Source organism: Macaca mulatta, chromosome 1, assembly GCF_049350105.2.
Source record: "Macaca mulatta isolate MMU2019108-1 chromosome 1, T2T-MMU8v2.0, whole genome shotgun sequence".
In the NCBI taxonomy this organism is placed as follows: domain Eukaryota; kingdom Metazoa; phylum Chordata; class Mammalia; order Primates; family Cercopithecidae; genus Macaca; species Macaca mulatta.
In genome coordinates, this window is record NC_133406.1 from 205,050,660 (window position 1) to 205,073,063 (window position 22,404).

At 41.8% G+C, this 22,404-nt stretch overlaps 1 protein-coding gene across 1 annotated transcript in view; it reads left to right on the top strand.

The window, feature by feature from the left end:
* Positions 1-517: 517 nt before the first annotated feature.
* CLSPN (claspin) overlaps positions 518-22,404 on the top strand; it is a 38,155-nt gene continuing 16,268 nt past the window's right edge. The window contains exons 1-10 of the mRNA XM_015135221.3: positions 518-682; positions 5,218-5,326; positions 6,172-6,620; positions 7,559-7,720; positions 8,405-8,482; positions 8,820-8,892; positions 9,684-9,792; positions 9,986-10,563; positions 18,353-18,544; positions 21,092-21,351. Of these exons, the coding sequence (XP_014990707.3) occupies positions 659-682; positions 5,218-5,326; positions 6,172-6,620; positions 7,559-7,720; positions 8,405-8,482; positions 8,820-8,892; positions 9,684-9,792; positions 9,986-10,563; positions 18,353-18,544; positions 21,092-21,351 (2,034 nt within the window). The 5' untranslated portion in view covers positions 518-658. The remainder of the gene's footprint in view (positions 683-5,217; positions 5,327-6,171; positions 6,621-7,558; positions 7,721-8,404; positions 8,483-8,819; positions 8,893-9,683; positions 9,793-9,985; positions 10,564-18,352; positions 18,545-21,091; positions 21,352-22,404) is intronic.

The following is a 22,404-nucleotide window of genomic DNA, read 5'->3' on the forward strand; positions in this document are numbered from 1 at the left end:
ACCAGTGTGTGTGTATACATATATATGTGTGTGTGTGCATATATGTGTGTACATATATGTGTGTGTGTCTATGTGTGTATATGTGTGAGAGTGTATATATGTGTGTGTGTATATATATATATTCAGTGGTAAGTGTCGTGTACAAAAGGCAGACAGGATCTAGCTGCTCCAGAAATGAAGTCAGTGGAGAAAATCCCACGGGGACCTTGGAATCCCTTTAAAAAGGTTCAGGTACAGGACACTCCCAGGTGCCCAGGAACCGTTTCCCAGCTCACTTCCCCCCGAAGACTCACCCCTCCAACCGCACTTCCTGCTTTGGCAAGTGTCAATGGTCAAAGACCACTGCTCGCCTGGTACCTACTGCCCGCCCCAGTGTACCTCCAGCTCCCCGAGGCGCCGCTACCAGCAGCTGCGACCCAGCCTGGGTTATTTGAGGTCGGCCGGAGGCGCTGCGTGATTGGTGGGTCGGAATGGGGCGGGGACTCGCTGGAAAATCCCCTCTGGATTGGTGCAAACCATGGGGGTGGGACCTCCACTCTGGCTGGGCGGGAAAGCTCGAACAGCGCTGCCGGGCTGGAGACGGCGGGAGCCGCTGCTCTCCGGCTGAGGGAACCAGAGACAGCTCCGTCCCTAACGGAGCACCGGGGAGGCAGGAGTCATGACGGGCGAGGTGGGTTCTGAGGTGAGTTTACGCACACGCCCCCCACCGGGGCTGCGAAGGCCCGGCACCGAGGGGTTAGGTGGGCCGGGGTAGACACCGCTGACCCGGGGCGCCCGGACGGGAGGACTGCGGCTCCCGGCGTTCACCGCGTCGGCTCCCGCAGCCTCGAGACTCGGTCGGGATGGGTTCCGACCAGGCGTCCCGTCCCGCCGCCAGGCTTCCCGCGCTTCGGGCTCCGTGGCCGGGGAGCTCCAGGTCTCTGCGGCGCGCGCTGCCGGCAGCCCAGCCCCTCCTCAGCCGGTTCCTGCCGCCAGCCCTCCCCTTTGGCGCGTTTCCTGTCGCGGAAGCTCCTCCCCTCAGGGTGCCCTGAAAGCCAGGAGGCTCTGGCCGAACCGGGCTGCAGGGGTGCGGGGCGGGATTCTCCGCAAAGAGAGGACGAGGGTGTTAGGGGGTTCCACATTGGGCCTGGGAGGGGCCCTGGAGGTCATCGCGCGGAGGCCCTTTGCGTTTTCCTACGGGGCCCCGAGTGGGAAGTCACCGCTGGGGCTCCTGGCTGGTGGCTCACACCTCCCTGGCGAAATTGGGCGTAGAAAATAGATGTTTCCAGACCTGTGTCCTTTCTGGGGCCGGATTCGGGCAAGGCACTCTCGCCTTAGGAGCAAAATTTAAAGGGGCGCCAAAACACTCAATCATCAAACTCATATTTTAATGCATTTTTTTTAAAAAAAACCGAAATTAATGCAAAAAAGTTTTTATGATTTGATATTGAACAAAATATCAGACGTTTAAACAGAGACAAGATCTGACCAGTCATTTGCACGACCTTGCCTTACTCACCTCACCCTAATCCCGTCCCTGGTTCCAATAAACTTTATCTACAAAAGCGGGTGTATTATTTACCTCATGAGCCGTAGATTATTGATTTAATTTTTTTAAAAATATTGCATTAATATTTATTTTGATTACTGAATTTTTTGAGACCTCACCCCACCCCAACGTCAAATGTCACCCTGCCCTTTGATGTTGCTGCAAATTGCCTAGAAGAGAATCGTCATTCAAAGCAGCCCTATTCCTTGAGCTGTCTGGTTACCTAAATTCGGTTTCCACATTCACAAACAGAAGTAACAGTTTCAATGCTTTGGATTGTTGAAAGGATCGTCAGTGCATACACATTAATTCTCAGCAATCCCAGCACTTTGGGAGGCCAAGGCCAGCAGATTGCTTGAGCTCAAGATTTGGAAACCAGCCTGCGTAGAAAACGTGGCAAAATCCCGCCTCTACAAAAAAAAAAAAAAAATACAAAAATTAGCCGGGCGTCGCCCGTAGTCCCAGCTACTCGGGAGGCTGAGGTGAGAGGATCCTTTGGGCCTGGAGGTCAAGGCTGCAGTGAGCCATGATCCTGCCACTGTACTCTAGCCTGGGTGACAGAGTGAGATGCTGTATCAAAAAAAAAAAAAAAAAAAAAAAATTGTGCCAAGCATCCAAATTAATTTTTTTTATATATATATAGATATGTTTTTTTTTTCCGAGATGGAGTCTCGCTCTGTTGCCCAGGCTGGAGTGCAGTGGCGCAATCTCGGCTCACTGCAACCTCTGTCTCCCGGGTTCAAGTGATTCTCCTGCCTCGGCCTCCTGAGCAGCCGGGACTACAGGCACACACCACCATGCCCAGCTAATTTTTGTATTTTTAGTAGAGACGGGGTTTCACCATATTGGCCAGGCTGGTCTCGAACTCCTGACCTCGTGATCCACCTGCCTCGGCCTCCCAAAGTGCTGGGATTACAGGCGTGAGCCACCATGCCTGGCCAATTTAATGATTTTTTGAGGAACCACTCAGGTGAGGCCTTGTACCCTGCTACATTACTGATGTTCATATTTCTCCCTTTATTAATAAGTTGATTCAGAGCCCTGAGAACTCCAAGGAGGCAGACTTGGCATCTAGGATTAGCTTGGTTACTAACTGATCAAGTCACCTAACACACCTCTCCTTAGGTTTTTATTTGCGACTTTTTAAACTGTCTTATTTAGAAATTTTCAAACCTATACAACCGTAGAAAGGATGGTATAATGAACCCATCACCTTACTTCAACTACAGTTTGAATATGTCTTGTCTGAAATGCTTGGGACCTAAGGGTTTTGAATTTCAGATTCATTTTGGGTTTTGGAATATTTGCATACACTTAATGAGATGTCTTGGGGGAGGGACCCAAGTCTAAACATGAAATTCAGTTATATTTCATATATACCTTACACACATAGTCTGAAGGTAATTTTATACAGCATTTAAAAATAATTCCGTGCATGAAGCAAAGGTTTTATTGCAGCTCATCATATGAGGCCAGGTGTGGGATTTTCATCTAGTGACATCATGTCAGTGCTAAAATATTTTGGATTTGGGAGTATTTCAGGTTCAGATTAGAGATGTTCAACCTGTATTATCAAATCATGGCCAATCTTGTTTCATTCATACTACTACCCATGTTTCCTCTCACGGGATTATTTGGAGGAAAATCCCAGATATCATATTATTTGAACCATAAATATTTTAGTGTGCCTATCTAACAGACAAGGGCTTTCCAAAAAAAGATAACTACAATATTATTACCACACCTAAGAAGTATCTAGTCAGTGTTCAGATTTCTTTGACTCATGGATATTTCATTTATTTTTATATGTCACTTTAGCATAATTATTTACATTTTTTTGAATCATCATCAGAAGTTGCATATTGCAATTGTTTATATTATATATGTGTATATATCATATATAAAGCATACTTATATATGTGTGTATATACATATATGTATGTATTTTAAGATATACATACATATATAAAGCATACATCTATGTATATAGAAATATACAGGGCCAGGTGTGGTGGCTTACGCCTGTAATTCCAGCATTTTGGGAGGCTGAGGCAGGCAGATCACCTGAGGTCAGGAGTTTGACACCAGCCTGGCTGACATGGTGAAACCCCATTTCTTTTTTTTTTTTTTTTTTTTTTTTTGAGACAGAGTCTCGCTCTGTTGCCCAGGCTGGAGTGCAGTGGCCGGATCTCAGCTCACTGCAAGCTCCGCCTCCCAGGTTCACGCCATTCTCCTGCCTCAGCCTCCCGAGTAGCTGAGACTACAGGCGCCTGCCACCTCACCCGGCTAGTTTTTTGTATTTTTTAGTAGAGACGGGGTTTCACCGTGTTAGCCAGGATGGTCTCGATCTCCTGACCTCGTGATCCACCCATCTCGGCCTCCCAAAGTGCTGGGATTACAGGCTTGAGCCACCGCGCCCAGCCCCATTTCTACTAAAAATACAAAAAATTAGCCGGGCATGGTGGCACGCACCTGTAATCCCAGCTACTCGGGAGGCTGAGGCAGGAGAATCGCTTGAACCCAGGAGGCGGAGGTTGTAGGGAGCCAAGATCGTGCCATTGCACTCCAGCTTAGGCAACAAGAGCAAAACTCCGTCTCAAAAAAAAGAAAAAGAAAGAGAAATATAGCATATAGAAATATACATACATGTATAAATATATGGAAATATACATGCGTACACATGTATATTCATTTACTTATGTATTAACTAACTTTATAGGTTTCTCTCCCTCTCTTTTTTTTTCTTTGCAATATATTGCAAAGGCCAGGTGCAGTTGCTCATACCTGTAATCCCAGCACTTTGAGAGGCCAAGGCGGGCAGATCACCTGAGGTCAGGAGTTTGCAACCAGCCTGGCCAGCATGGGGAAAACTTGTCTCTATTAAAATACAAAAAATTAGCTGGGCATGGTGGTGTGCGCTTGTAATCCCAGCTACTTAGGAGGAGAATCGCTTGAACCCAGGACGCAGAGGTTGCAGTGAGCAGAGATTGTGCCACTGCACTCCAGCCTGGGTGACAGAAGAAAGATCCTATCTCAAAAAAAGAAAGAAAGAAAGAAACCACCCAGTTTGACTTGTGGAGTTTCCCACATCTAGGTTGCATCTCTGTGGTATTATTCAACATGTTGCCCTATTCACTCTATTTCCTGTAACTTGGTAGTTAGATCTAGAGACTTGATAGGATTCAAATTTGATTGTTCTGTCAGGAATACTTTATAGCTAGTATTGGGTACTTCTATTAGGCAGCACATAATGTCTGGTTGTTTCTCTTTTGGTGATGTTAGCAGCCATTAATGATAATTGCCGAGGTCTGTTATTTAATTGAGGGTTGATAAAACTGTGATAATCTAATTCTATCATTTGTTAATTCATTAAGATATTTCTCTAAATAGAAACTTCCCCTCATCAATATATGGGGAACAGTTCACACAGAAAAGGCATAATAAGTGCTTGATTCTTTTCATTCTTTTACCATTACTAAAGGAGTTGGTTCTGTTAGCATCCTTCAAAGGTGAAAAATGAACTTTTGTTTGTTTGTTGTCCAGTAATTCTAAATGTCATCCCTTCAAGGAACCATCGTATTTGGTTCTTTCCTTAGTTCAGGTTGATGATCCCATGATTTGTGTGTCATTATGTACTTGGAGCTTTCGGTCACCTGCTGGTTAATACAAAGTATATTGTCATTTTCTAGGTTCACCTGGAAATCAATGATCCAAAAGTCATTTCACAAGAGGAAGCAGATAGTCCTTCAGATAGTGGACAGGGCAGCTGTGAAACAATTGGACCCTTGAGTGAAGGAGGTTTGTAATAGTAATTTTATTTTTAGGAATAGTATGCAGGAGCCTCAGTTGTAAGTAGATTGGATTAATTTCATTATTCTCTTGATTTATTACATTAATGCCCCATCCTTATTGTTTGTTTTGTTGTTGTTGTTTTTTTTGTTGTTGTTTTTTTTTTTTTTTTTTTTTTGAGACGGAGTCTCACTCTGTAGCCCAGGCTGGAGTGCAGTGGCCGGATCTCAGCTCACTGCAAGCTCCGCCTCCCGGGTTCACGCCATTCTCCGGCCTCAGCCTCCCAGGTAGCTGGGACTACAGGCGCCCGCCACCTCGCCCGGCTAGTTTTTTGTATTTCTTAGTAGAGACGGGGTTTCACCGTGTTCGCCAGGATGGTCTCGATCTCCTGACCTCGTGATCCGCCCGTCTCGGCCTCCCAAAGTGCTGGGATTACAGGCTTGAGCCACCGCGCCCGGCCTATTGTTTGTTTTATGATAAAAGCAAAATAACAGTGCTGGTACCTTTTTGAAACTATGTTATATTGTTGATTGTCTAATAGCTACCACATTGCCTGGTTAATTGCATCCATCCTATAATAAAAGGAATTTTAACACCTGCCAGAGGATTAGAACAACTTCACACATTGTAAATATACATAAAATTACATTTCCCAGTAAGAGACATTTTTCCCAGGGAAAATGTTTTTCAAAATGTATTTTTAGATTTGCTTTGCTACAATCAGTTCTTAATAGTAGTTATATAATTTCACAATGTAATGTATCACTTGTATAACTGAATATATTTTTGAGGAGTAATGGGACTAGGAGGAAGATCAAATGATGGTATAATTAAAAGAAAATTGTTTCTTCCAGATTCAGATGAAGAGATATTTGTAAGTAAGAAGTTGAAAAACAGGAAGGTTCTACAAGACAGTGATTCCGAAACAGAGGACACAAATGCCTCTCCAGAGAAAACTACCTATGACAGTGCCGAGGAGGAAAATAAAGAGAATTTTTATGCTGGGAAAAATACAAAAGTCAAAAGGATTTACAAAACTCTGGCAGACAGTGATGAAAGTTACATGGAGAAGTCTTTGTATCAGGAAAATCTCGAAGCACAAGTGAAACCTTGCTTAGAGCTGAGTCTTCAGTCTGGAAACTCTACGGACTTTACCATTGACAGAAAGAGTTCCAAAAAGCACACAAATGATAAAGAAGGAACTGCAGGAAAAGCAAAAGTAAAATCGAAAAGAAGACTTGAGAAAGAGGAGAGAAAAATGGAAAAAATTAGACAGCTGAAAAAGAAGGAAACAAAAAACCAGGTACATTTTAAAGAATAATTTGCTATTGCTTGGGTAGGTTAACATTTTAGAAAAGGTTGCTGTTAGTACTCGAGGTTGCTTCTGCTTTCCAAATATTGCTTTGAATTGACTATTTTGTGTTGAGAATAATAGGGTATGTTATTTAAAACTAACTGGTCTTGGCCAGGTGCAGAGGTGCATACCTCTAATCCCAGCACTTTGGGAGGCTGAGGCCAGAGGGTCACTTAAGCCCAGGAGTTAAAGACCAGCCTAGGCAATAGAGTGAGATCCCGTCTCTACAAAAAACTTAAAAATTAGTTGGGTGTGGTGGCCGTAGTCCCAGCTGTAGTCTCAGCTACTTGAGAGGGTGAGGTGGGAGAATCACTTGAGCCCAGGAGGTCGAGGCTGCAATAAGCTGTAATTGTACCACTGCATTCCAGCGGGGATGACAGAGTGAGACCCTGTCTCAAAAAACAAAACAAAACAAAACAAAAAAATAAAACTTATTGGTCTTATTCTATTTTGGGTATGCAGAGGACATTTCCAAATAAATGGGTTTCTTATTTTCTTTATGAGCACATGGAGTAATTCTTTGCTGTCTCTGAGCTGATGAATATTAACTGAAAGAAGGCTTTTTAATGCATCTGTCAGTCAGAAGTCTTGTTTGCTAACTAGAAAAACCATCCTCAGATTTATAAACTAGTTGCTTAACAAGTATTTGACTTTTCAAAAAAAATTTACTGCTTATTAAGTTAGTTTTAGACAGTTGCATAAAATCACAACTTGGACTTCAAAGGATAAGTGTGAGTTAGGAACCAGTGAGAATGTTCTAGATTTTATATGCTTGTCTGTTGATGAAACATGGGCTTTTTCTGGCCTGATCCAAATTGCCATATGATGTTGTGAAATACTGGATTTTTAAATGATTGGATTATGCTTTTTGTTTATGTATTATCTAGGAAGATGATGTAGAACAGCCATTTAATGACAGTGGCTGTCTTATTATGGATAAAGACCTTTTTGAAACTGGGTTGGAGGATGAAAATAACTCTCCATTGGAAGATGAAGAGTCAATAGAATCAATAAGAGCAGCTGTAAAAAACAAAGTAAAAAAGCACAAGGCAAGTAAAACATGATTGCAGTAAGAGTTAACCAACTGCCTCTGACCTTTGCTATATTTTTAATTTACTGTTGGAACCTTAATTTTTTCTTTTTTTAACTGAAGAAAAACGTGTCAATTGACTTAAGTTTTCAGCTGTTAATTTTGGAGACTTGCAGTACAAGTGATAGACGTGCTAACTTATTTGGAAACTAGTTCTTTGTTATTACCCTTTTAGGAATGCTGAAAAAAAAGACTAAGATACTTGACAGTGTAGTAAGATGCAGGTAAATAATAGGGAAGAGATGTAAATTTTGAGTCCTATAGCCTTTGAGAAATGAACCCTATAGCGTTTCAGGAAGGGTATCAAAGAGAGGCATCAGTCAAAACATTGTTGTCCTGAGTATTTGGAAGCATAATTTTTCTTCCTAAGATTTTTTTTTTAGCTTCCTGCGAGTTATTATCCCTCTTTAGGGAAAGATGTAAGCAGAGGTAAAAGAAATAAGGGTCCAAACTCCATTTGAGGTATCTAATTTGTTTTCTAAGCATAATAGGATGCTGTGTGTTTAATAATTTCTATTCGATGATTATTGATTTATTAATGTAGCATGATGTGGTGTTGGACGACAAAAGTAGACTTCAACTAAATCATCCTCTTATTTGAATTTTGTTTTTGTCCTAATAATCAACATGCCATTTCTTTTAGAAAACAGAACCATCTTTGGAGAGTGAGGTCTATTCATTTGAGGAAGAAAGTGAGTTATCAAAAGGAACCACGAGGAAGGTGAGGTAGAGCCCTGTATATTAGTCACATTGATCTCTTTACACAGGAGTTTATGGATTGCTTAGGAATAAATATTTTATTTTGTCTATTATATTTTTCTGTTACCCATCATATTGCTTTGTACATAGTAGGAACAAAATATGGATTGGATTGAACGAATTCTCTGAGACTCAAATGTATTCTCTAAGACTTTAAATGAATTCCTTGAGTATACACTGCATTTGGCTTACTATTTCCTTTCCTCTTTTCTTGGAGAGAACAAACTCTTGAGGGATGAATATCTATCTTTCTGGATATTCATGTAATTAATGTAGTCTCACTTTTTGTTTTCTTTAAGGAAAGAAAGGCAGCCAAATTAAGTAAAGAAGCATTAAAACAACTGCATAGTGAGACTCAGCGCCTTATTCGAGGTAATGCAACCCAGTAAACTTTGAGGCAAAATCACAATGTTTCTTGGTAAGCTCAACTTGGATGTTGAGGACTTTTATTTGTTTAACACTTCTAATGTGAACTCAGGTTATAATATCAAGTTTAGAATTTATCTTGGTGAAAGGCCATTGTTCTAAAGTCCTTGGAACCATTAGTATAAACTGAAGAAATTTTCAGAATTGTGATGCGGGTAAGGAAGAAATTTAATGGTTGTCTGTGGACTGATTCTGTTAGGATTCTTTGGAGAGGTAGTAGTCCCTCTTTATTTGCAGTTTTGGTTACCCGTGGTCAGCCATGGTCCATGGAATTTTAAAAAAAATCCCTTTGTCCAGTGTATCACACTGTATACGTTACCTGCCTGTTAGTCAGTTAGTAGCCCTCTCAGTTATCAGATGAAAAAAACACTGCATGGTTTAGTACTATCTGCAGTTTCAGGCATCCACTGCAGGTGTTGGAATGTATCCCTGTGGATAAGCAGGGACTACTGTATATAAATTTTTAGGCCCCACAGAGATTCTGATTCAGTAGGTTTGAAATGGGATCCAAGAATCTGTATTTCTAAAAAACTTCCTGGATCATTTTGATTTCACATCTAGGTTTAAAAGCCATTGGTCTTCAGGGAACTCTTCTGTACTTAGCTCCTCTGCCTTTGTTAAAGGGGAGTTTTCTATTTCTAGTGATGGCGTTGGTTATTATGTTTGGTTAACTGAATATGAAGTGACATTTCAGAATATGCAGTATATATATTTGCTTGTTTTATTCTGTTTTATAGAGTCTGCACTTAACCTTCCATATCATATGCCTGAGAATAAAACCATTCACGATTTCTTCAAACGTAAACCCCGGCCCACTTGCCAGGGAAATGCCATGGCACTATTGAAGTAAGAACACTCTTATTATTATATTAAATTATTATTATTATTTTCATGAACATTTAGTTTTGTAGCAAACATCTGGCATAAAAAGTTCAGATTTCTCACTCCCTTAAAACTGATTTAACTGATGTATACTAAGGGATGAGAATGTTTCACATTTAGGATAATTTTCAACTCCAGCTCATTTTCTCTTCTCTAGGTCATCTAAATATCAGTCAAGCCATCACAAAGAAATCACAGACACTGCAAATACCACTGAAATGAACAGTTATCACCACAGTAAAGGTTCTGAGCAGACAACGGGTGCAGAAAATGAAGTGGAAATTAATGCACTCCCTGTGGTTTCAAAGGAAACCCAGATCATTACTGGATCAGATGAGTCTTCCGGGAAGGATTTGGTAAAAAATGAAGAGCTAGAAATTCAGGAGAAACAGAAGCAGAGTGACATTAGACCTTCACCTGGGGACAGCTCGGTGGTGCAACAGGAATCCAACTTCCTTGGGAACAATCACAGTGAGGAATGTCAGGTTGGAGGGCTTGTAGCATTTGAACCTCATGCCCTGGAGGGTGAAGACCCCCAAAATCCAGAAGAAACAGATGAGAAAGTGGAAGAGCCTGGGCAGCAAAATAAATCATCAGCAGTTGTGCCACCTGAAAAAGTGAGAAGGTTTACTCTGGATAGACTTAAGCAACTGGGAGTAGATGTTTCCATTAAACCACGGCTAGGTGCTGATGAAGATTCCTTTGTGATACTTGATGAACCTGAAACCAACAGAGGTAATCCTTTAAATTGTGGGGAGTCTCCCTGGTGTGATTATCCTGGTAGCTTTTGATTATTGACCACTGTCGAGGAGAGAGAACATAGGAGAAACCAATAACCACATGTGATCTTATCCTGCAGTTGTTCCAGATATGGGCAGAATCCCTTTTAGAGAAATTTGGCAGGGTATCAGAATGATCTAAGCCATGTTTAAAATGAAAGTCTGTTGGCCAGGTGTAGTGGCTAACGCCTGTAATCCCAGCACTTTGGGAGGCTAAGGTGGGCAGATCACGAGGTCAGGAGTTTGAGACCAGCCTGGCCAATATAGTGAAACCTGTCTGTACTAAAAATACAAAAATTAGTCCGGCATGGTGGCATGCATCTGTAGTCCTAGCTACTTGGGAGGCTGGGGCAGGAGAATTACTTGAACCCAGGAGGCAGAGGTTGCAGTGAGCCGAGACTGCACTATTGCACTCCAGCCTGGGTGACAGAGCGAGACTCTCTCAAAAAAAAAAAACAAAAAAAAAAACTTGTTGATAGTTAATATAAAAATGAGGTACATTGCTATTGTGTTATGGTATTTAGGAATTTATTATTTCTGCCTTTCCAATCTGAAATTAAGTTTTTTCTATAATCCTGAGTCAAATCTTTTTTTTTTTTTTTTTTTTTTTCCTGAGACGGAGTCTCCCTCTGTCGCCCAAGCTGGAGTGCAGTGGTGCGATCTTGGCTCACTGCAAGCTTCGCCTCTTAGGTTCACACTATCTCCTGCCTCAGCCTCCCTACTAGCTGGGACTACAGGCGCCCGCCACTACGCCCGGCTAATTTTCTGTATTTTTTAGTAGAGATGGGGTTTCCACTGTGTTAGCCAGGATAGTCTCGATCTCCTGACCTCATGATCCGCCCGCCTCGGCCTCCCAGAGTGCTGGGATTACAGGCGTGAGCCACCGCGCCTGGCCTGAGTCAAATCTTAAGACATTGATGAAAACATCGTTTAATATTTTACTGCTAAAGAGAAACATTTTGGTTCACTTAAATTATCTGTGAAACTGAATTTCTTTTGTTTTCACTCATTCAACGAATATTAAAGTATCTACTATGAGTAAGTTGCTATGGGGCATACCAAGATAAATCTGATATTTAAGGTATACTTAAGATGCTTTTACTCTAATGGGGGAGATAAGAAGTATGCAAATAACAAGTACAAAGGAGAAAATGGTAAATGATGTCTTTGATAATGAATATGTCATTGATAATTGGAAAACAAATAACATGAAAAAGGAAAAGTATTATTTTCTTAAAGAACATTTAGAATAAAATACTGTAGGAATTCAGAGAGGGATAAATTTCTTCCAGTGAATGGTTAGAGGACAGCTTGAAGAATAGGTGGATGTAATTACTTGTTCACTGCCTTCCCTTTATACTGTGAGTTGGGATCTCCTGCCTTGTTCCCTACTCTATCCCTAGTGCTTCCTCAGTGGATGACACGTTGTAGGCACTTGTATTTATCAAATGAATGAATGATCTCTCAACACTGAACTCAAGTATTACCACGTTGAATAAATTTCCTGACTCTTAGATAGAGTTGGATGCTCCCCACTCTGCCTTGAGGCAGTATGGCATGGTGGTTAAGAGCTTAGACTTTGTGGCCAGACGCGGTGGCTCACGCCTGTAATCCCAGCACTTTGGGAGGCCTAGGCGGGTGGATCACGAGGTCAGGAGATCGAGACCATCCTGGCTAACACAGTGAAACCCCGTCTCTACTAAAAATACAAAAAATTAGCTGGGTGCGGTGGCGGGCGCCTGTAGTCCGAGCTACTCAGGAGGCTGAGGCAGGAGAATGGCATGAACCCGGGAGGCCGAGTTCGCAGTGAGCCGAGATTGCACCACTGCACTCTAGCCTGGGTGATACAGTGAGACTCCATCTCAAAAAAAAAAAAAAAGAGCTTAGACTTTGTAGCAAGACCAGGATTTGAATCTGGACTATCATAGTAATTGTTTAACATTGTATATGCCATTTGACCTCTTCAAGCATCTTTTTTTTAAAAAAGAGAAGAAAACCAGGCACAGTGGTGTGCACCTGTAGTTCCAGCTACTGGGGAGGCTGAGGCACAAGAGGGTCACTTGAGCCCAGGAGTTTAAGGCCATCCTGGGCAGCATATGAAATCCCGTCTCAAAAAAAAAAAAAAGAAAGAAAGAAAAAAGCACTTTATGGCTTATGGGCTATGGTGAAGATGTGTTGAAATAATGCATGCAAATGGATAGTTTAAAGAAGCACTCAAAAAGTTGTTGCTGCTTCTACTATTATCAGTGAAATAGTTCACATCAAGACTTTTTTTTTTTGAGACAGACTTTCACTTGTTCTTGTCACCCAGACTGGAGTGCAATGCTGCGATCTCAGCTCACTGCAACCTCCACCTCCTGGGTTCAAGCAATTCTCCTGCCTCAGCCTCTCAAGTAGCTGGGATTACAGGTGCCCGCCACCACACCCAGCTAATTTTTGTATTTTTAGTAGAGATGGGGTTTCACCATGTTGGCCAGGCTAGTCTTGAACTCCTGACCTTAGGTGATCTGCCTGCCTTGACGTCCCTAAGTGCTGGGATTACAGGTGTGAGCCACTACACTCGATCAAGACTCTTTCATTAAACCGGGCACAGTCAGTGGCTTATGCCTGTAATTCTAGCACTTTAGGAGGCGGAGGTGGGAGGATTGCATGAGCCTGGGGGGTCAAAGCTGCAGTGAGTTGTGAGCTGAAATTGCACTACTGCACTCTAGTCTGGGAGACAGAACGAGACCCTGTCTCATAAAAACACACACACACACACAAAATTATCTTTCATTAAACAGCTTATTGTTGGCAGGTGCTATGTCAGCCACTATATCTGGTGTGTAAAATATGCTCAGTGAGTCTGTTAATTGAATGAGTTGACTTTGGAGATGGAGAGGATAGAAAGAGCACCTTGTCTCATTAAAAAAACACACCCACACACACAAAAAAAGATTCTCTTTCATTAAACAGCTTATTGTTGGTAGGTGCTATGTTAGCCACTGTATCTGGTGTGTGAAATATGCTCGGTGAGTTTGATAACTGAATGGGTTGACTTTGGAGATGAGAAGGATAGAAAGAGCTCTGCATGGTAGTGCGTATTGGGAAGATGTGAAAGTCAGTTTGACCAGCGCTGGAGGTTGAGGTGGCAGAGTTGTGTAACAGAACTAGCACAGCTCCATTAGCAAAGAAGCATGAGAATAAGCTGTTGTCTGGAACACTGAGGGAAAGTTTCTGTTCTATGGGACTAAAAGTTACCTAAACAGTCCTAGACTGATAGGAAAGGGAGAAACGTTTTTTGAGTACCAACTATATTAGACACTGGTACATTCTTTGTTAGTTGTCTTTCTTAATTTTCATAGCACGAGGTATTATTTTGCAAAATGAAGAGACTGAGGCTCAGAGAGGTTAGGTAATTTTTCCAGCATTATACTTGGCTTATAAAGGGACCTACATAGTGGCTGGCATATTACTTTTTAACTTGGAACATGTTTTCCTTTAGAAATAATTGACATGAAATTTGGGTTTCCAGACCAGCCATAATATACATGAAGTTAGAATCAACATTCATTCATTCATGCAATAAATTGTATTTAGCACTGTGTTTGGTGCTGTGTATACACGTAAAACACTCCCTGCTCTTAAAGAAATTAAAGTATAATAGGAGTGATAGGCAGGCAAACAGACCATTACAATACTGGATGGTAAGTGCTGTGATCAAGGTATGTAATTGAGGGTGCATTGGGAACCTAGAGGAAGGGTACATTACTTGGAGCCTAGAAGTCAAGGAAGTTTCTGAAAGGAGCTCAGTAGAGATACCAAGGCAGAGAGGTGAGGGAGGACTTTTTTGGTGGAGAGGTTGGACCTGCAGATGTCAGAGACAATAGAAAGCACAGGGTGTTCTACCTGGCTGAAGTGAAGATAGCAAGGACATTGGTGATCATTGCCCAGATCATTCAGGGTTTTTATGCCATGCTAGGAGCTTGGACTTTAGCTCTTTGTAAGTAGAGGACCATTGAAACATTTTCAGCAAAGGAAATGTTCAATCAGATACTCACTTTAGGAAGTTAAATCTGGTACCTGGTGTGGTGGATGCATTGGAAGGGGTTAAGAGTAAAAACAGTGGGAACAGCTCAGTTTCCTTACCTCATATGGGATAAGGTTTCCATGAAAAAATGCATGTAAATTTAAATTTTGTGATGTCAGAAATACATTACTTCTGTTGCTTGCAATAGCATATGGAATAATCCCTGCCTCTAATTCTACTTTCTGGACAAGAGTAATGTGAATGAGAACAGTTCTCATGCTGACTGCTATTTTAAGTCCCAGGTAATCTTCCCACCCAACCATTTCTCTTGCTCTAGTGGCATCAATAATAACCTGCCTATTTCTGTTCCCTTTTCCCTGCCACTACCTGTTGCTTTTAGCTTTACTGAACCACTGCAAAATAGGAGGCAGACTTATAGCTTGTCTCTCTACTCTTTTGTTTGCAATGTAAACATAGCATCCTTTAGAGTTGGGTTTTTGCTGCTAATAATGTTGGGGGCTCAAGATAAAAAGATTTCCTTCATTTTTCTCTTTTTCTAGTAAGACCATCTAGGGGGAAAAAAACACACATCTAGATGCTAGTCACAAAAATACTGAAGTATGATTTGAGTGCATTTTAGAAAATTAACCAAAGTTTCATGCCTATAGTCCCAGCACTTTGGGAGACTAAGGTGGGAAGATCGCTTTGAGGCCAGGCGTTTGAGAACAGCTTGGGCAACATAGCGAGTTCCTGTCTTTACAAAAATAAAAAACCCAGATGTGGTGACATGCACCTGTAGTCCTAGCTACTTGGGAGGGTGAGGTAGAAGGAATGCTTAAACCCAGGAGGTCAAGGTTGCAGTGAGCTGTGATCGCACACCACTGCACTCCAGCCTGAGCAACAGAGCAAGACCCTGTCTCTAAAAAGAAGAATGAAAAGTGGCCGGGCACAGTGGCTCACACCTGTAACCCTAGCACTTTGGGAGGCTGAGGAGGGTGGATCACTTCAGTCCAGGAGTTCAAGACCAGCCTGGACAACATGGCAAAACCCATCTCTACAAAAAATACAAAAATTGGCCAGGTGCAGTGGCTCACTCCTATAATCCCAGCACTTTGGGAGGCCGAGGTGGGCGGATCATCTGAAGTCAGGAGTTCAAGACCAGCCGGGCCAACATGGCGAAACCCCATCTGTACTAAAAATAAAAGTAAAAAATTAGCTGGGTGTTGTGGTGCACGCCTGTAATCCCAGCTTCTAGAGAGGCTGAGGCAGGAGAATTGGTTGAACCCAGGAGATGGAGGTTACAGTGAGCTGAGATCGTGCCACTGCACTTTGGCCTGGGCAACAGAGTGAGACTCCGTCTCAAAAAAAAAAAAAAAAAAAGTTAGCTAGGGGTGGTGGTACATGCCTATAGTCCTGGCTACTCTCAGGAGGTTGAGGTGAGAGGATCACCTCTAAGCTTGGAGAGATTGAGGCTACAGTGAGAGCCAAGGTTGCACCACTGCACTCCAGCCTGGGCGACAGAACAAGACTCCATTTAAAAATAAATGATTTTATCATGGACGAGAAGGCCACCTGAAAATATCCAGTGTGCATCAACTCCAAAGGAACTTTCTACTTGTAACTGCCAGCTATCATCACAGATTCCATTACTATATGAAGTGTTAAGCAGAGAGGTAACAGCTGACTGAGGGAGAAAGAAGGAAATTCTAAGATATTGCAGTGAGGAAGAGGGGTAAATTTATATCACTGTTGGATTGCTAAACTTACTGTTCCCAGTATATATATATGCCCGTTTGTATACAAGTTGAGCATGTGGTACTGGGGCTACAGTATTTCCTTTCTCATTGTACCAATTGTACTAGTGTAACAGTTTTCACCAAAAAACTTATTACTGTCGTGCTGCTTAATTGTATCACTGACTGGATTATCATTTTATTTTCCCTTCTTTAAAAAAATTGACCTTGCTGAGACGGGTGGATCACGAGGTCAGGAGATCGAGACCATCCTGGCTAACACGGTGAAACCCCGTCTCTACTAAAAAATACAAAAAACTAGCCAGGCGAGGTGGCGGGCACCTGTAGTCCCAGCTACTCGGGAGGCTGAGGCAGGAGAATGGCGTGAACCTGGGAGGCGGAGCTTGCAGTGAGCTGAGATCTGGCCACTGCACTCCAGCCTGGGCGACAGAGCGAGAGACTCCGTCTCAAAAAAAAAAAAAAAAAAAAAAAAATTGACTTTGCCTATATTTGGTAAGATTGCCAATAATGAAACGTTCAAAATAGGGAATTTGATCCCAGCACTTTGGGAGGCCAAGGTGGGCTGATCATTTGAGGTCAGGAGTTTGAGACCAGCCTGGCTAACACAGTGAAACTCCGTCTCTACTAAAAATACAAAAAATTAGCCGGGCATGGTGGCGGGCACCTGTAGTCCCAGCTACTCGGGAAGTTGAGGCAGGAGAATGGCGTGAACCCGGGAGGCGGAGCTTGCAGTGAGCTGAGATTGCGCCACTGCACTCCAGCCTGGGCAACAGAGCTAGACTCCATCTCAAAAAAAAAAAAAAAGGTCAAATTAGCCAGTCTGCTGGCACAGGCCTATAGTCACAGCTTCTCCAGAGGCTGAGGCAGGAGGATCTATTGAGCCCAGGGGTCAAGGCTGCAGTGAGCTGTGATGGTGCCACTGCACCCCAGCTTGAGTAACATAGCAAGGTCCTGGCTCAAAAAAAATTTAAAAAAATAAAAAAGCAAGAGCCGTTTTTAGCTTGTGGATAATACAAACACAGGCTACCAGCTAGAATTTGGCCTGTGAGCTACAGCTTGCTGACCCTTGTTTTAGAAGCTGAGCTCAGACAACAAAAATGAAACTTTTCGGCTATTATGAAGTAACAGACTGGATTTACCTTCCTGCCTTAAACAACTAAAAGGTCAGACAAAATATATGAAGTAAGTTTTTCGGGCATTTAACAGGCAAAATAGAACAGTAAGCTCTGAGAGAAGAGAAACAAATGAGGTGAGTCCTATCATTGCCCCAGCTTACCTTCTGAAGAGTTTCCAGGCCACAACGCATACAGAGTGAACCTAAGTGGAGCCTGGCAATCTCCCAAAGTTGAGGAGATCACACCACTGCATTCCAGACTGGGAGACGGCGAGACTCCGTCTCCAAAAAAAAAAAAATTAGCTGGGCATGGTGGTGCTCATCTGTAATCTCAGCTACTCAAGAGACTGAGGTAGGAGAATCACTTGAACCCAGGAGATGGAGGTTGCAGTGAGCTGAGATCGCATCATTGCACTCCAGCCTGGGCAATAGAGTGAGACTCCGTCTCAAAACAAAAACAAAAAACAGCAATAACAAATAGGGAATTTTGAAAAGATGGAAACCCATGAAAAATTTAGCCCTTGAATAGATGAGATTATAATCTTTTTTCCTACCAGTTTAATACTTTTAGAGAATTTTTAAAGAATGTTCAAAAGAATTGCACATATTTAGAAATTTCAGGTATACATTTCTGTCTGATTTTTTAAAGTCTGATTTTTGAAACGTTGAGGAAGAATAGTTGTGGCAGTCCATTAGTTTGGGTTAAGTTGTATGAATTTGACTCAGGAGTTAATAGCAAGGGGTTTTTCGTTTCTCTGTGTGTGGTTTTCCTCATCATTGTTGAGCTAAAAAAAACTTAGCTTATAAGTCTTAAAGGAAAGAGTTTTGAACATGGCAAACTGACACACTGGTTGGCGTTTGGGTTTAGAACTGGAAGCCTTGAAGCAGCGTTTCTGGAAGCATGCTAATCCAGCAGCCAAACCCAGGGCTGGTCATACAGTGAATGTGAACGTCATAGTGAAAGACGTGGGCACTGATGGAAAGGAAGAGCTAAAAGCAGATGTGGTACCTGTGACTTTAGCACCTAAGAAGTTGGATGGAGCAAGCCACACAAAACCAGGTATTTGAGCCCACAGGTTTTGTTTTTTGCTTTTTGCTTTGTATTCTAACAGATCTTCAAGGCTATTGAAAACCTTATAATGAAAAGTTGTAGAATCTTTTTCCTTGGAGACTTTGGACAGCAGTATCTCTGGCATGATTCACGTGTAGCACACCTAGAGGTGTGGGGTGGACAAGCTGGCTTTATTTTTTAAAAATTATCATTTGTCTTATTATAAAAAACAAATACCCATTATAGAAAAATATATAGAATAAATGAAAAATTTAATCTTCTATCAGAGACAGGTTCTATAACCATATTGTGTATCCTTTTAAACTCTCTTCTTTGCACATATGTATATGTATTTAAACAAAAACAGGGCCAGGTGCAGTGGCACAGGCCTGTAATCCTAGCACTTTGGAAGGCCAAGGCAGAAGGATCTCTTGAGCTCTGGAGTTGGAGACCAGCCTGGGCAACATAGTGAGCCCTAATCTCTACCAAAAAAAAAACTTATCCAGGTATGGTGGCATGCACTGTGGCCCCATATACTTGGGAGGCTGAGACAGGAAGATCATTTGAGCCAGGAGGTTGAGGTTGCAATGAGTCATGATTGTGGCACTGCACTCCAGCCTAGGCGAGAGAGTGAGACCCTGTCTCAAAACAAAACAACCCACCTAATAATGTGATCATAACATGCATTCTGCTTTGTGTTTTAGAAATGTATTAAGGACAGCTCTCACCGCCCCCCCCACTTGAAATCACAAGTAATATATCACTTGGAAAACAGTTTTAAACATTGAAAAAAGCTATCAAATGAAAAATTAGTCTTCCCAAAGATAACTATTAACAATTTCTTCTATGTCCTTATAGGAGTATTTTTATCCATATACCATTTTTTGTGAATGTGTGTGACATTGAACATTTACTCCCTGTCAGGCATTGCTCTAGGTTCTTTATATGTTTTATCTCATTTAATCCTTACAACCCTATGAGGTAAATAACATTAGTATCCTTATTTTGTATGTGAAGAAACTGATATGCAGAGCACTTAAGCCACTTGCTCAAGTTCACATAGCTAATAAATGGTAAGACCAGTGGTCTAATCCAGACCACCTAACTCCAGAGCTCAGGATCTACTTTATATTGCTTTTGAGGCTTTTTTTTTTTTATTTTAATAAAGAGTCTTGCACTGTTGCCCTGGCTGGAGTGCAGTGGCACAATCTTAGCTCGCTGTAACCTCCACCTCCTGGGTTGAAGCAATTCTCCTGCCTCAGCCTCCCGAATAGCTGGGATTACAGGTTCCCACCACCACGCCTAGCTAATTTTTGTATTGTTAGTAGAGATGGGGTTTTACTATGTTGGCCAGGCTGGTCTCGAACTTCTGCCCTCGTGATCCACCCGCCTTGGCCCCCCAAAGTGCTGGGATTACAGGCATGAGCCACTGCGCCCGGCCTTGAGGCTTTTTTTAAAATGACTGCATAATATTCCATTGAATGAATACAACATGACTCATTAAACCATACTCTTATTGACTGATGTCTTGTTTGTTCCAGTTGTTGCTGTTGCATACAGTGTTATATTATATTATAGTGCCAGATATATGGTGGTATATTAGATGCAAAATTCCTTGCAGTGGAATTGTCATGATATATATCACATTTTGATATATATCATCCAGTTGTCTTTCAGAATGGTTGTACCACTCTGAATCACAGTGTATGAGTTCCTGTTTCCTCTCAATAATAGGTATTATCAAACCTCCTAATTTTTGCCAAACTAACATGTTGAAAATGTATCTCATTATTTTGATTTGTAGCTCTTTAATTAGAAGTGAGGTTAAGCATTACTTTTAATTTGTTTATTAACAATGTATTTTTATTTTTCTGTGAACTGGCAGTTCATATCATTAGCTCATTTTACTTTTGAGTTGTTTCTCTTTTTTTCTTTCTTTTTTTTTTGAGACGGAGTCTCACTCTGTTGCCCAGGCTGGAGTGCAGTGGTGTGATCTCGGCTCACTGCAAGCTCCACCTCCTGGGTTCACTCCATTCTCCTGCCTCAGCCTTCCGAGTAGCTGGGACTACAGGTGCCTGCCACCATGCGTGGCTAATTTTTTGTATTTTTAGTGGAGACGGGGTTTCACTGTGTTAGCCAGAATGGTCTTGATCTCCTGACCTTGTGATCCGCCCGCCTCAGCTTCCCAAAGTGCTGGGATTACAGGAGTGAGCCAGCATGCATGGCCTATTTTTCTTTAATATAGGTAAATTTATCAATGTTTTTCTTCATGGCTTTTGAGCCACAGACTTTTGAAGCTCTACTCCCTACCCCCCTTTTCTCTCTTTTGAACAATTATTTTATAATCCCTGAGGAGTATACTATCCAGGGTGCAGAAATTCTCTTTGATACTTCAATTAATAATAATACTCTTGTGTTCAAATAACAAAAAGGCCCAGAAATACTAGAGTCTCAGATTTTCCTTTTGGGATGTGACTAGAATACTTCTGGAGTTACCTAAAATGCATACATAATTATTGTATTATGTCTAAAGCATTTCTACATATTTCTGTTCAGGTGAAAAGCTTCAGGTGCTAAAAGCTAAACTGCAAGAGGCAATGAAACTCCGAAGGTTTGAGGAGCGCCAGAAGCGCCAAGCACTGTTTAAATTAGATAATGAAGATGGATTTGAGGAAGAGGAGGAGGAAGAGGAAGAAATGACAGATGAGTCTGAGGAAGATGGAGAAGAGGAGGTAGTGAAAGAAGAGGAAGAAGAGGAAGAACTGGAGGAAGAGGAGGAGAAAGAAGAGGAAGAGGAAGAAGATGGAAATCAGGAGGTTTCTGGCAATTATGTTGTTTTGTTACCTTGTCATGGTGAATATGAGAGAAAAAGTCAGACTTATATCAGAGTATAATAAGCATGTTCAATTGTATAAGAGGTTTTTAAGGGCATGGTAAGGGTAACTACCCCACATATCCCTAAATCTTAGTATCTTCAGTTCTGTCAGTACCATTGAATATCCGTAGATCATCATTATGTATCTGAATACAGATATTCAGTGGTACTGACAGAATACCATTGCCTGGGCTTCCACCTGTTTGTTTATATATTTTAATATAATAATGCTAATATTAAAAATGGCTTTGTATTTGTAGGAAATTTTATGTTTGTTGTTTATTTAGGTTTCTCTATCAGATTAAAAAGCAGTCCTAACCTTGGCTAGATCGAGGTCTGGAGTAAATTCTCAGGGAGGCAGAGGCCTTTCTGAGTTATTTTCATTTTTTGTTGAAGAAGGCATTTGTAGAGGGACCTCTTGCCCTTGTTCCATAGTATTGTTTTCTGCCTAGGGAAAACAGGTGATGATACGATTGTTAAGTATTAAAAAGCTTTCCTTTTTGGGCCGGGCAGGGTGGCTTATGCCTGTAATCCTAGCACTTTGGGAGGCTGAGGTGGGCGGATCACCTGAGGTCAGGAGTTTGAGAACAGCCTAGCCAACATTGTAAAAATCCATCCCTACTAAAAATACAAAGATTAGCTGTGTGTGGTGGCACACCTGTAATCCCAGCTACTCAGGCAGGAGAATTGCTTGAACTCGGGCAGTAGAGGTTGCAGTGAGCCAAGATTGCGCCACTATACTCTAGCCTGAGTGACAGAGTGAGACTCCATCTCAAAAAAAGAAAAGAAAAAAGCTTTCCTTTTTGTATGCTGGGATCACTTATTTTATTTTATTTATTTAAAGTTTTTTGAGATGAGGGTCTCACTATGTTGACCAGACTGGTCTCGAACTCCTGGCTTCAAGTGATCCTCCCATCATTGTGGCCTCCCAAGGTGCTGGGATTACAGGCATGAGCCACCACGCCCAGAAACTTGAGTTAATATTTAGTTTTGG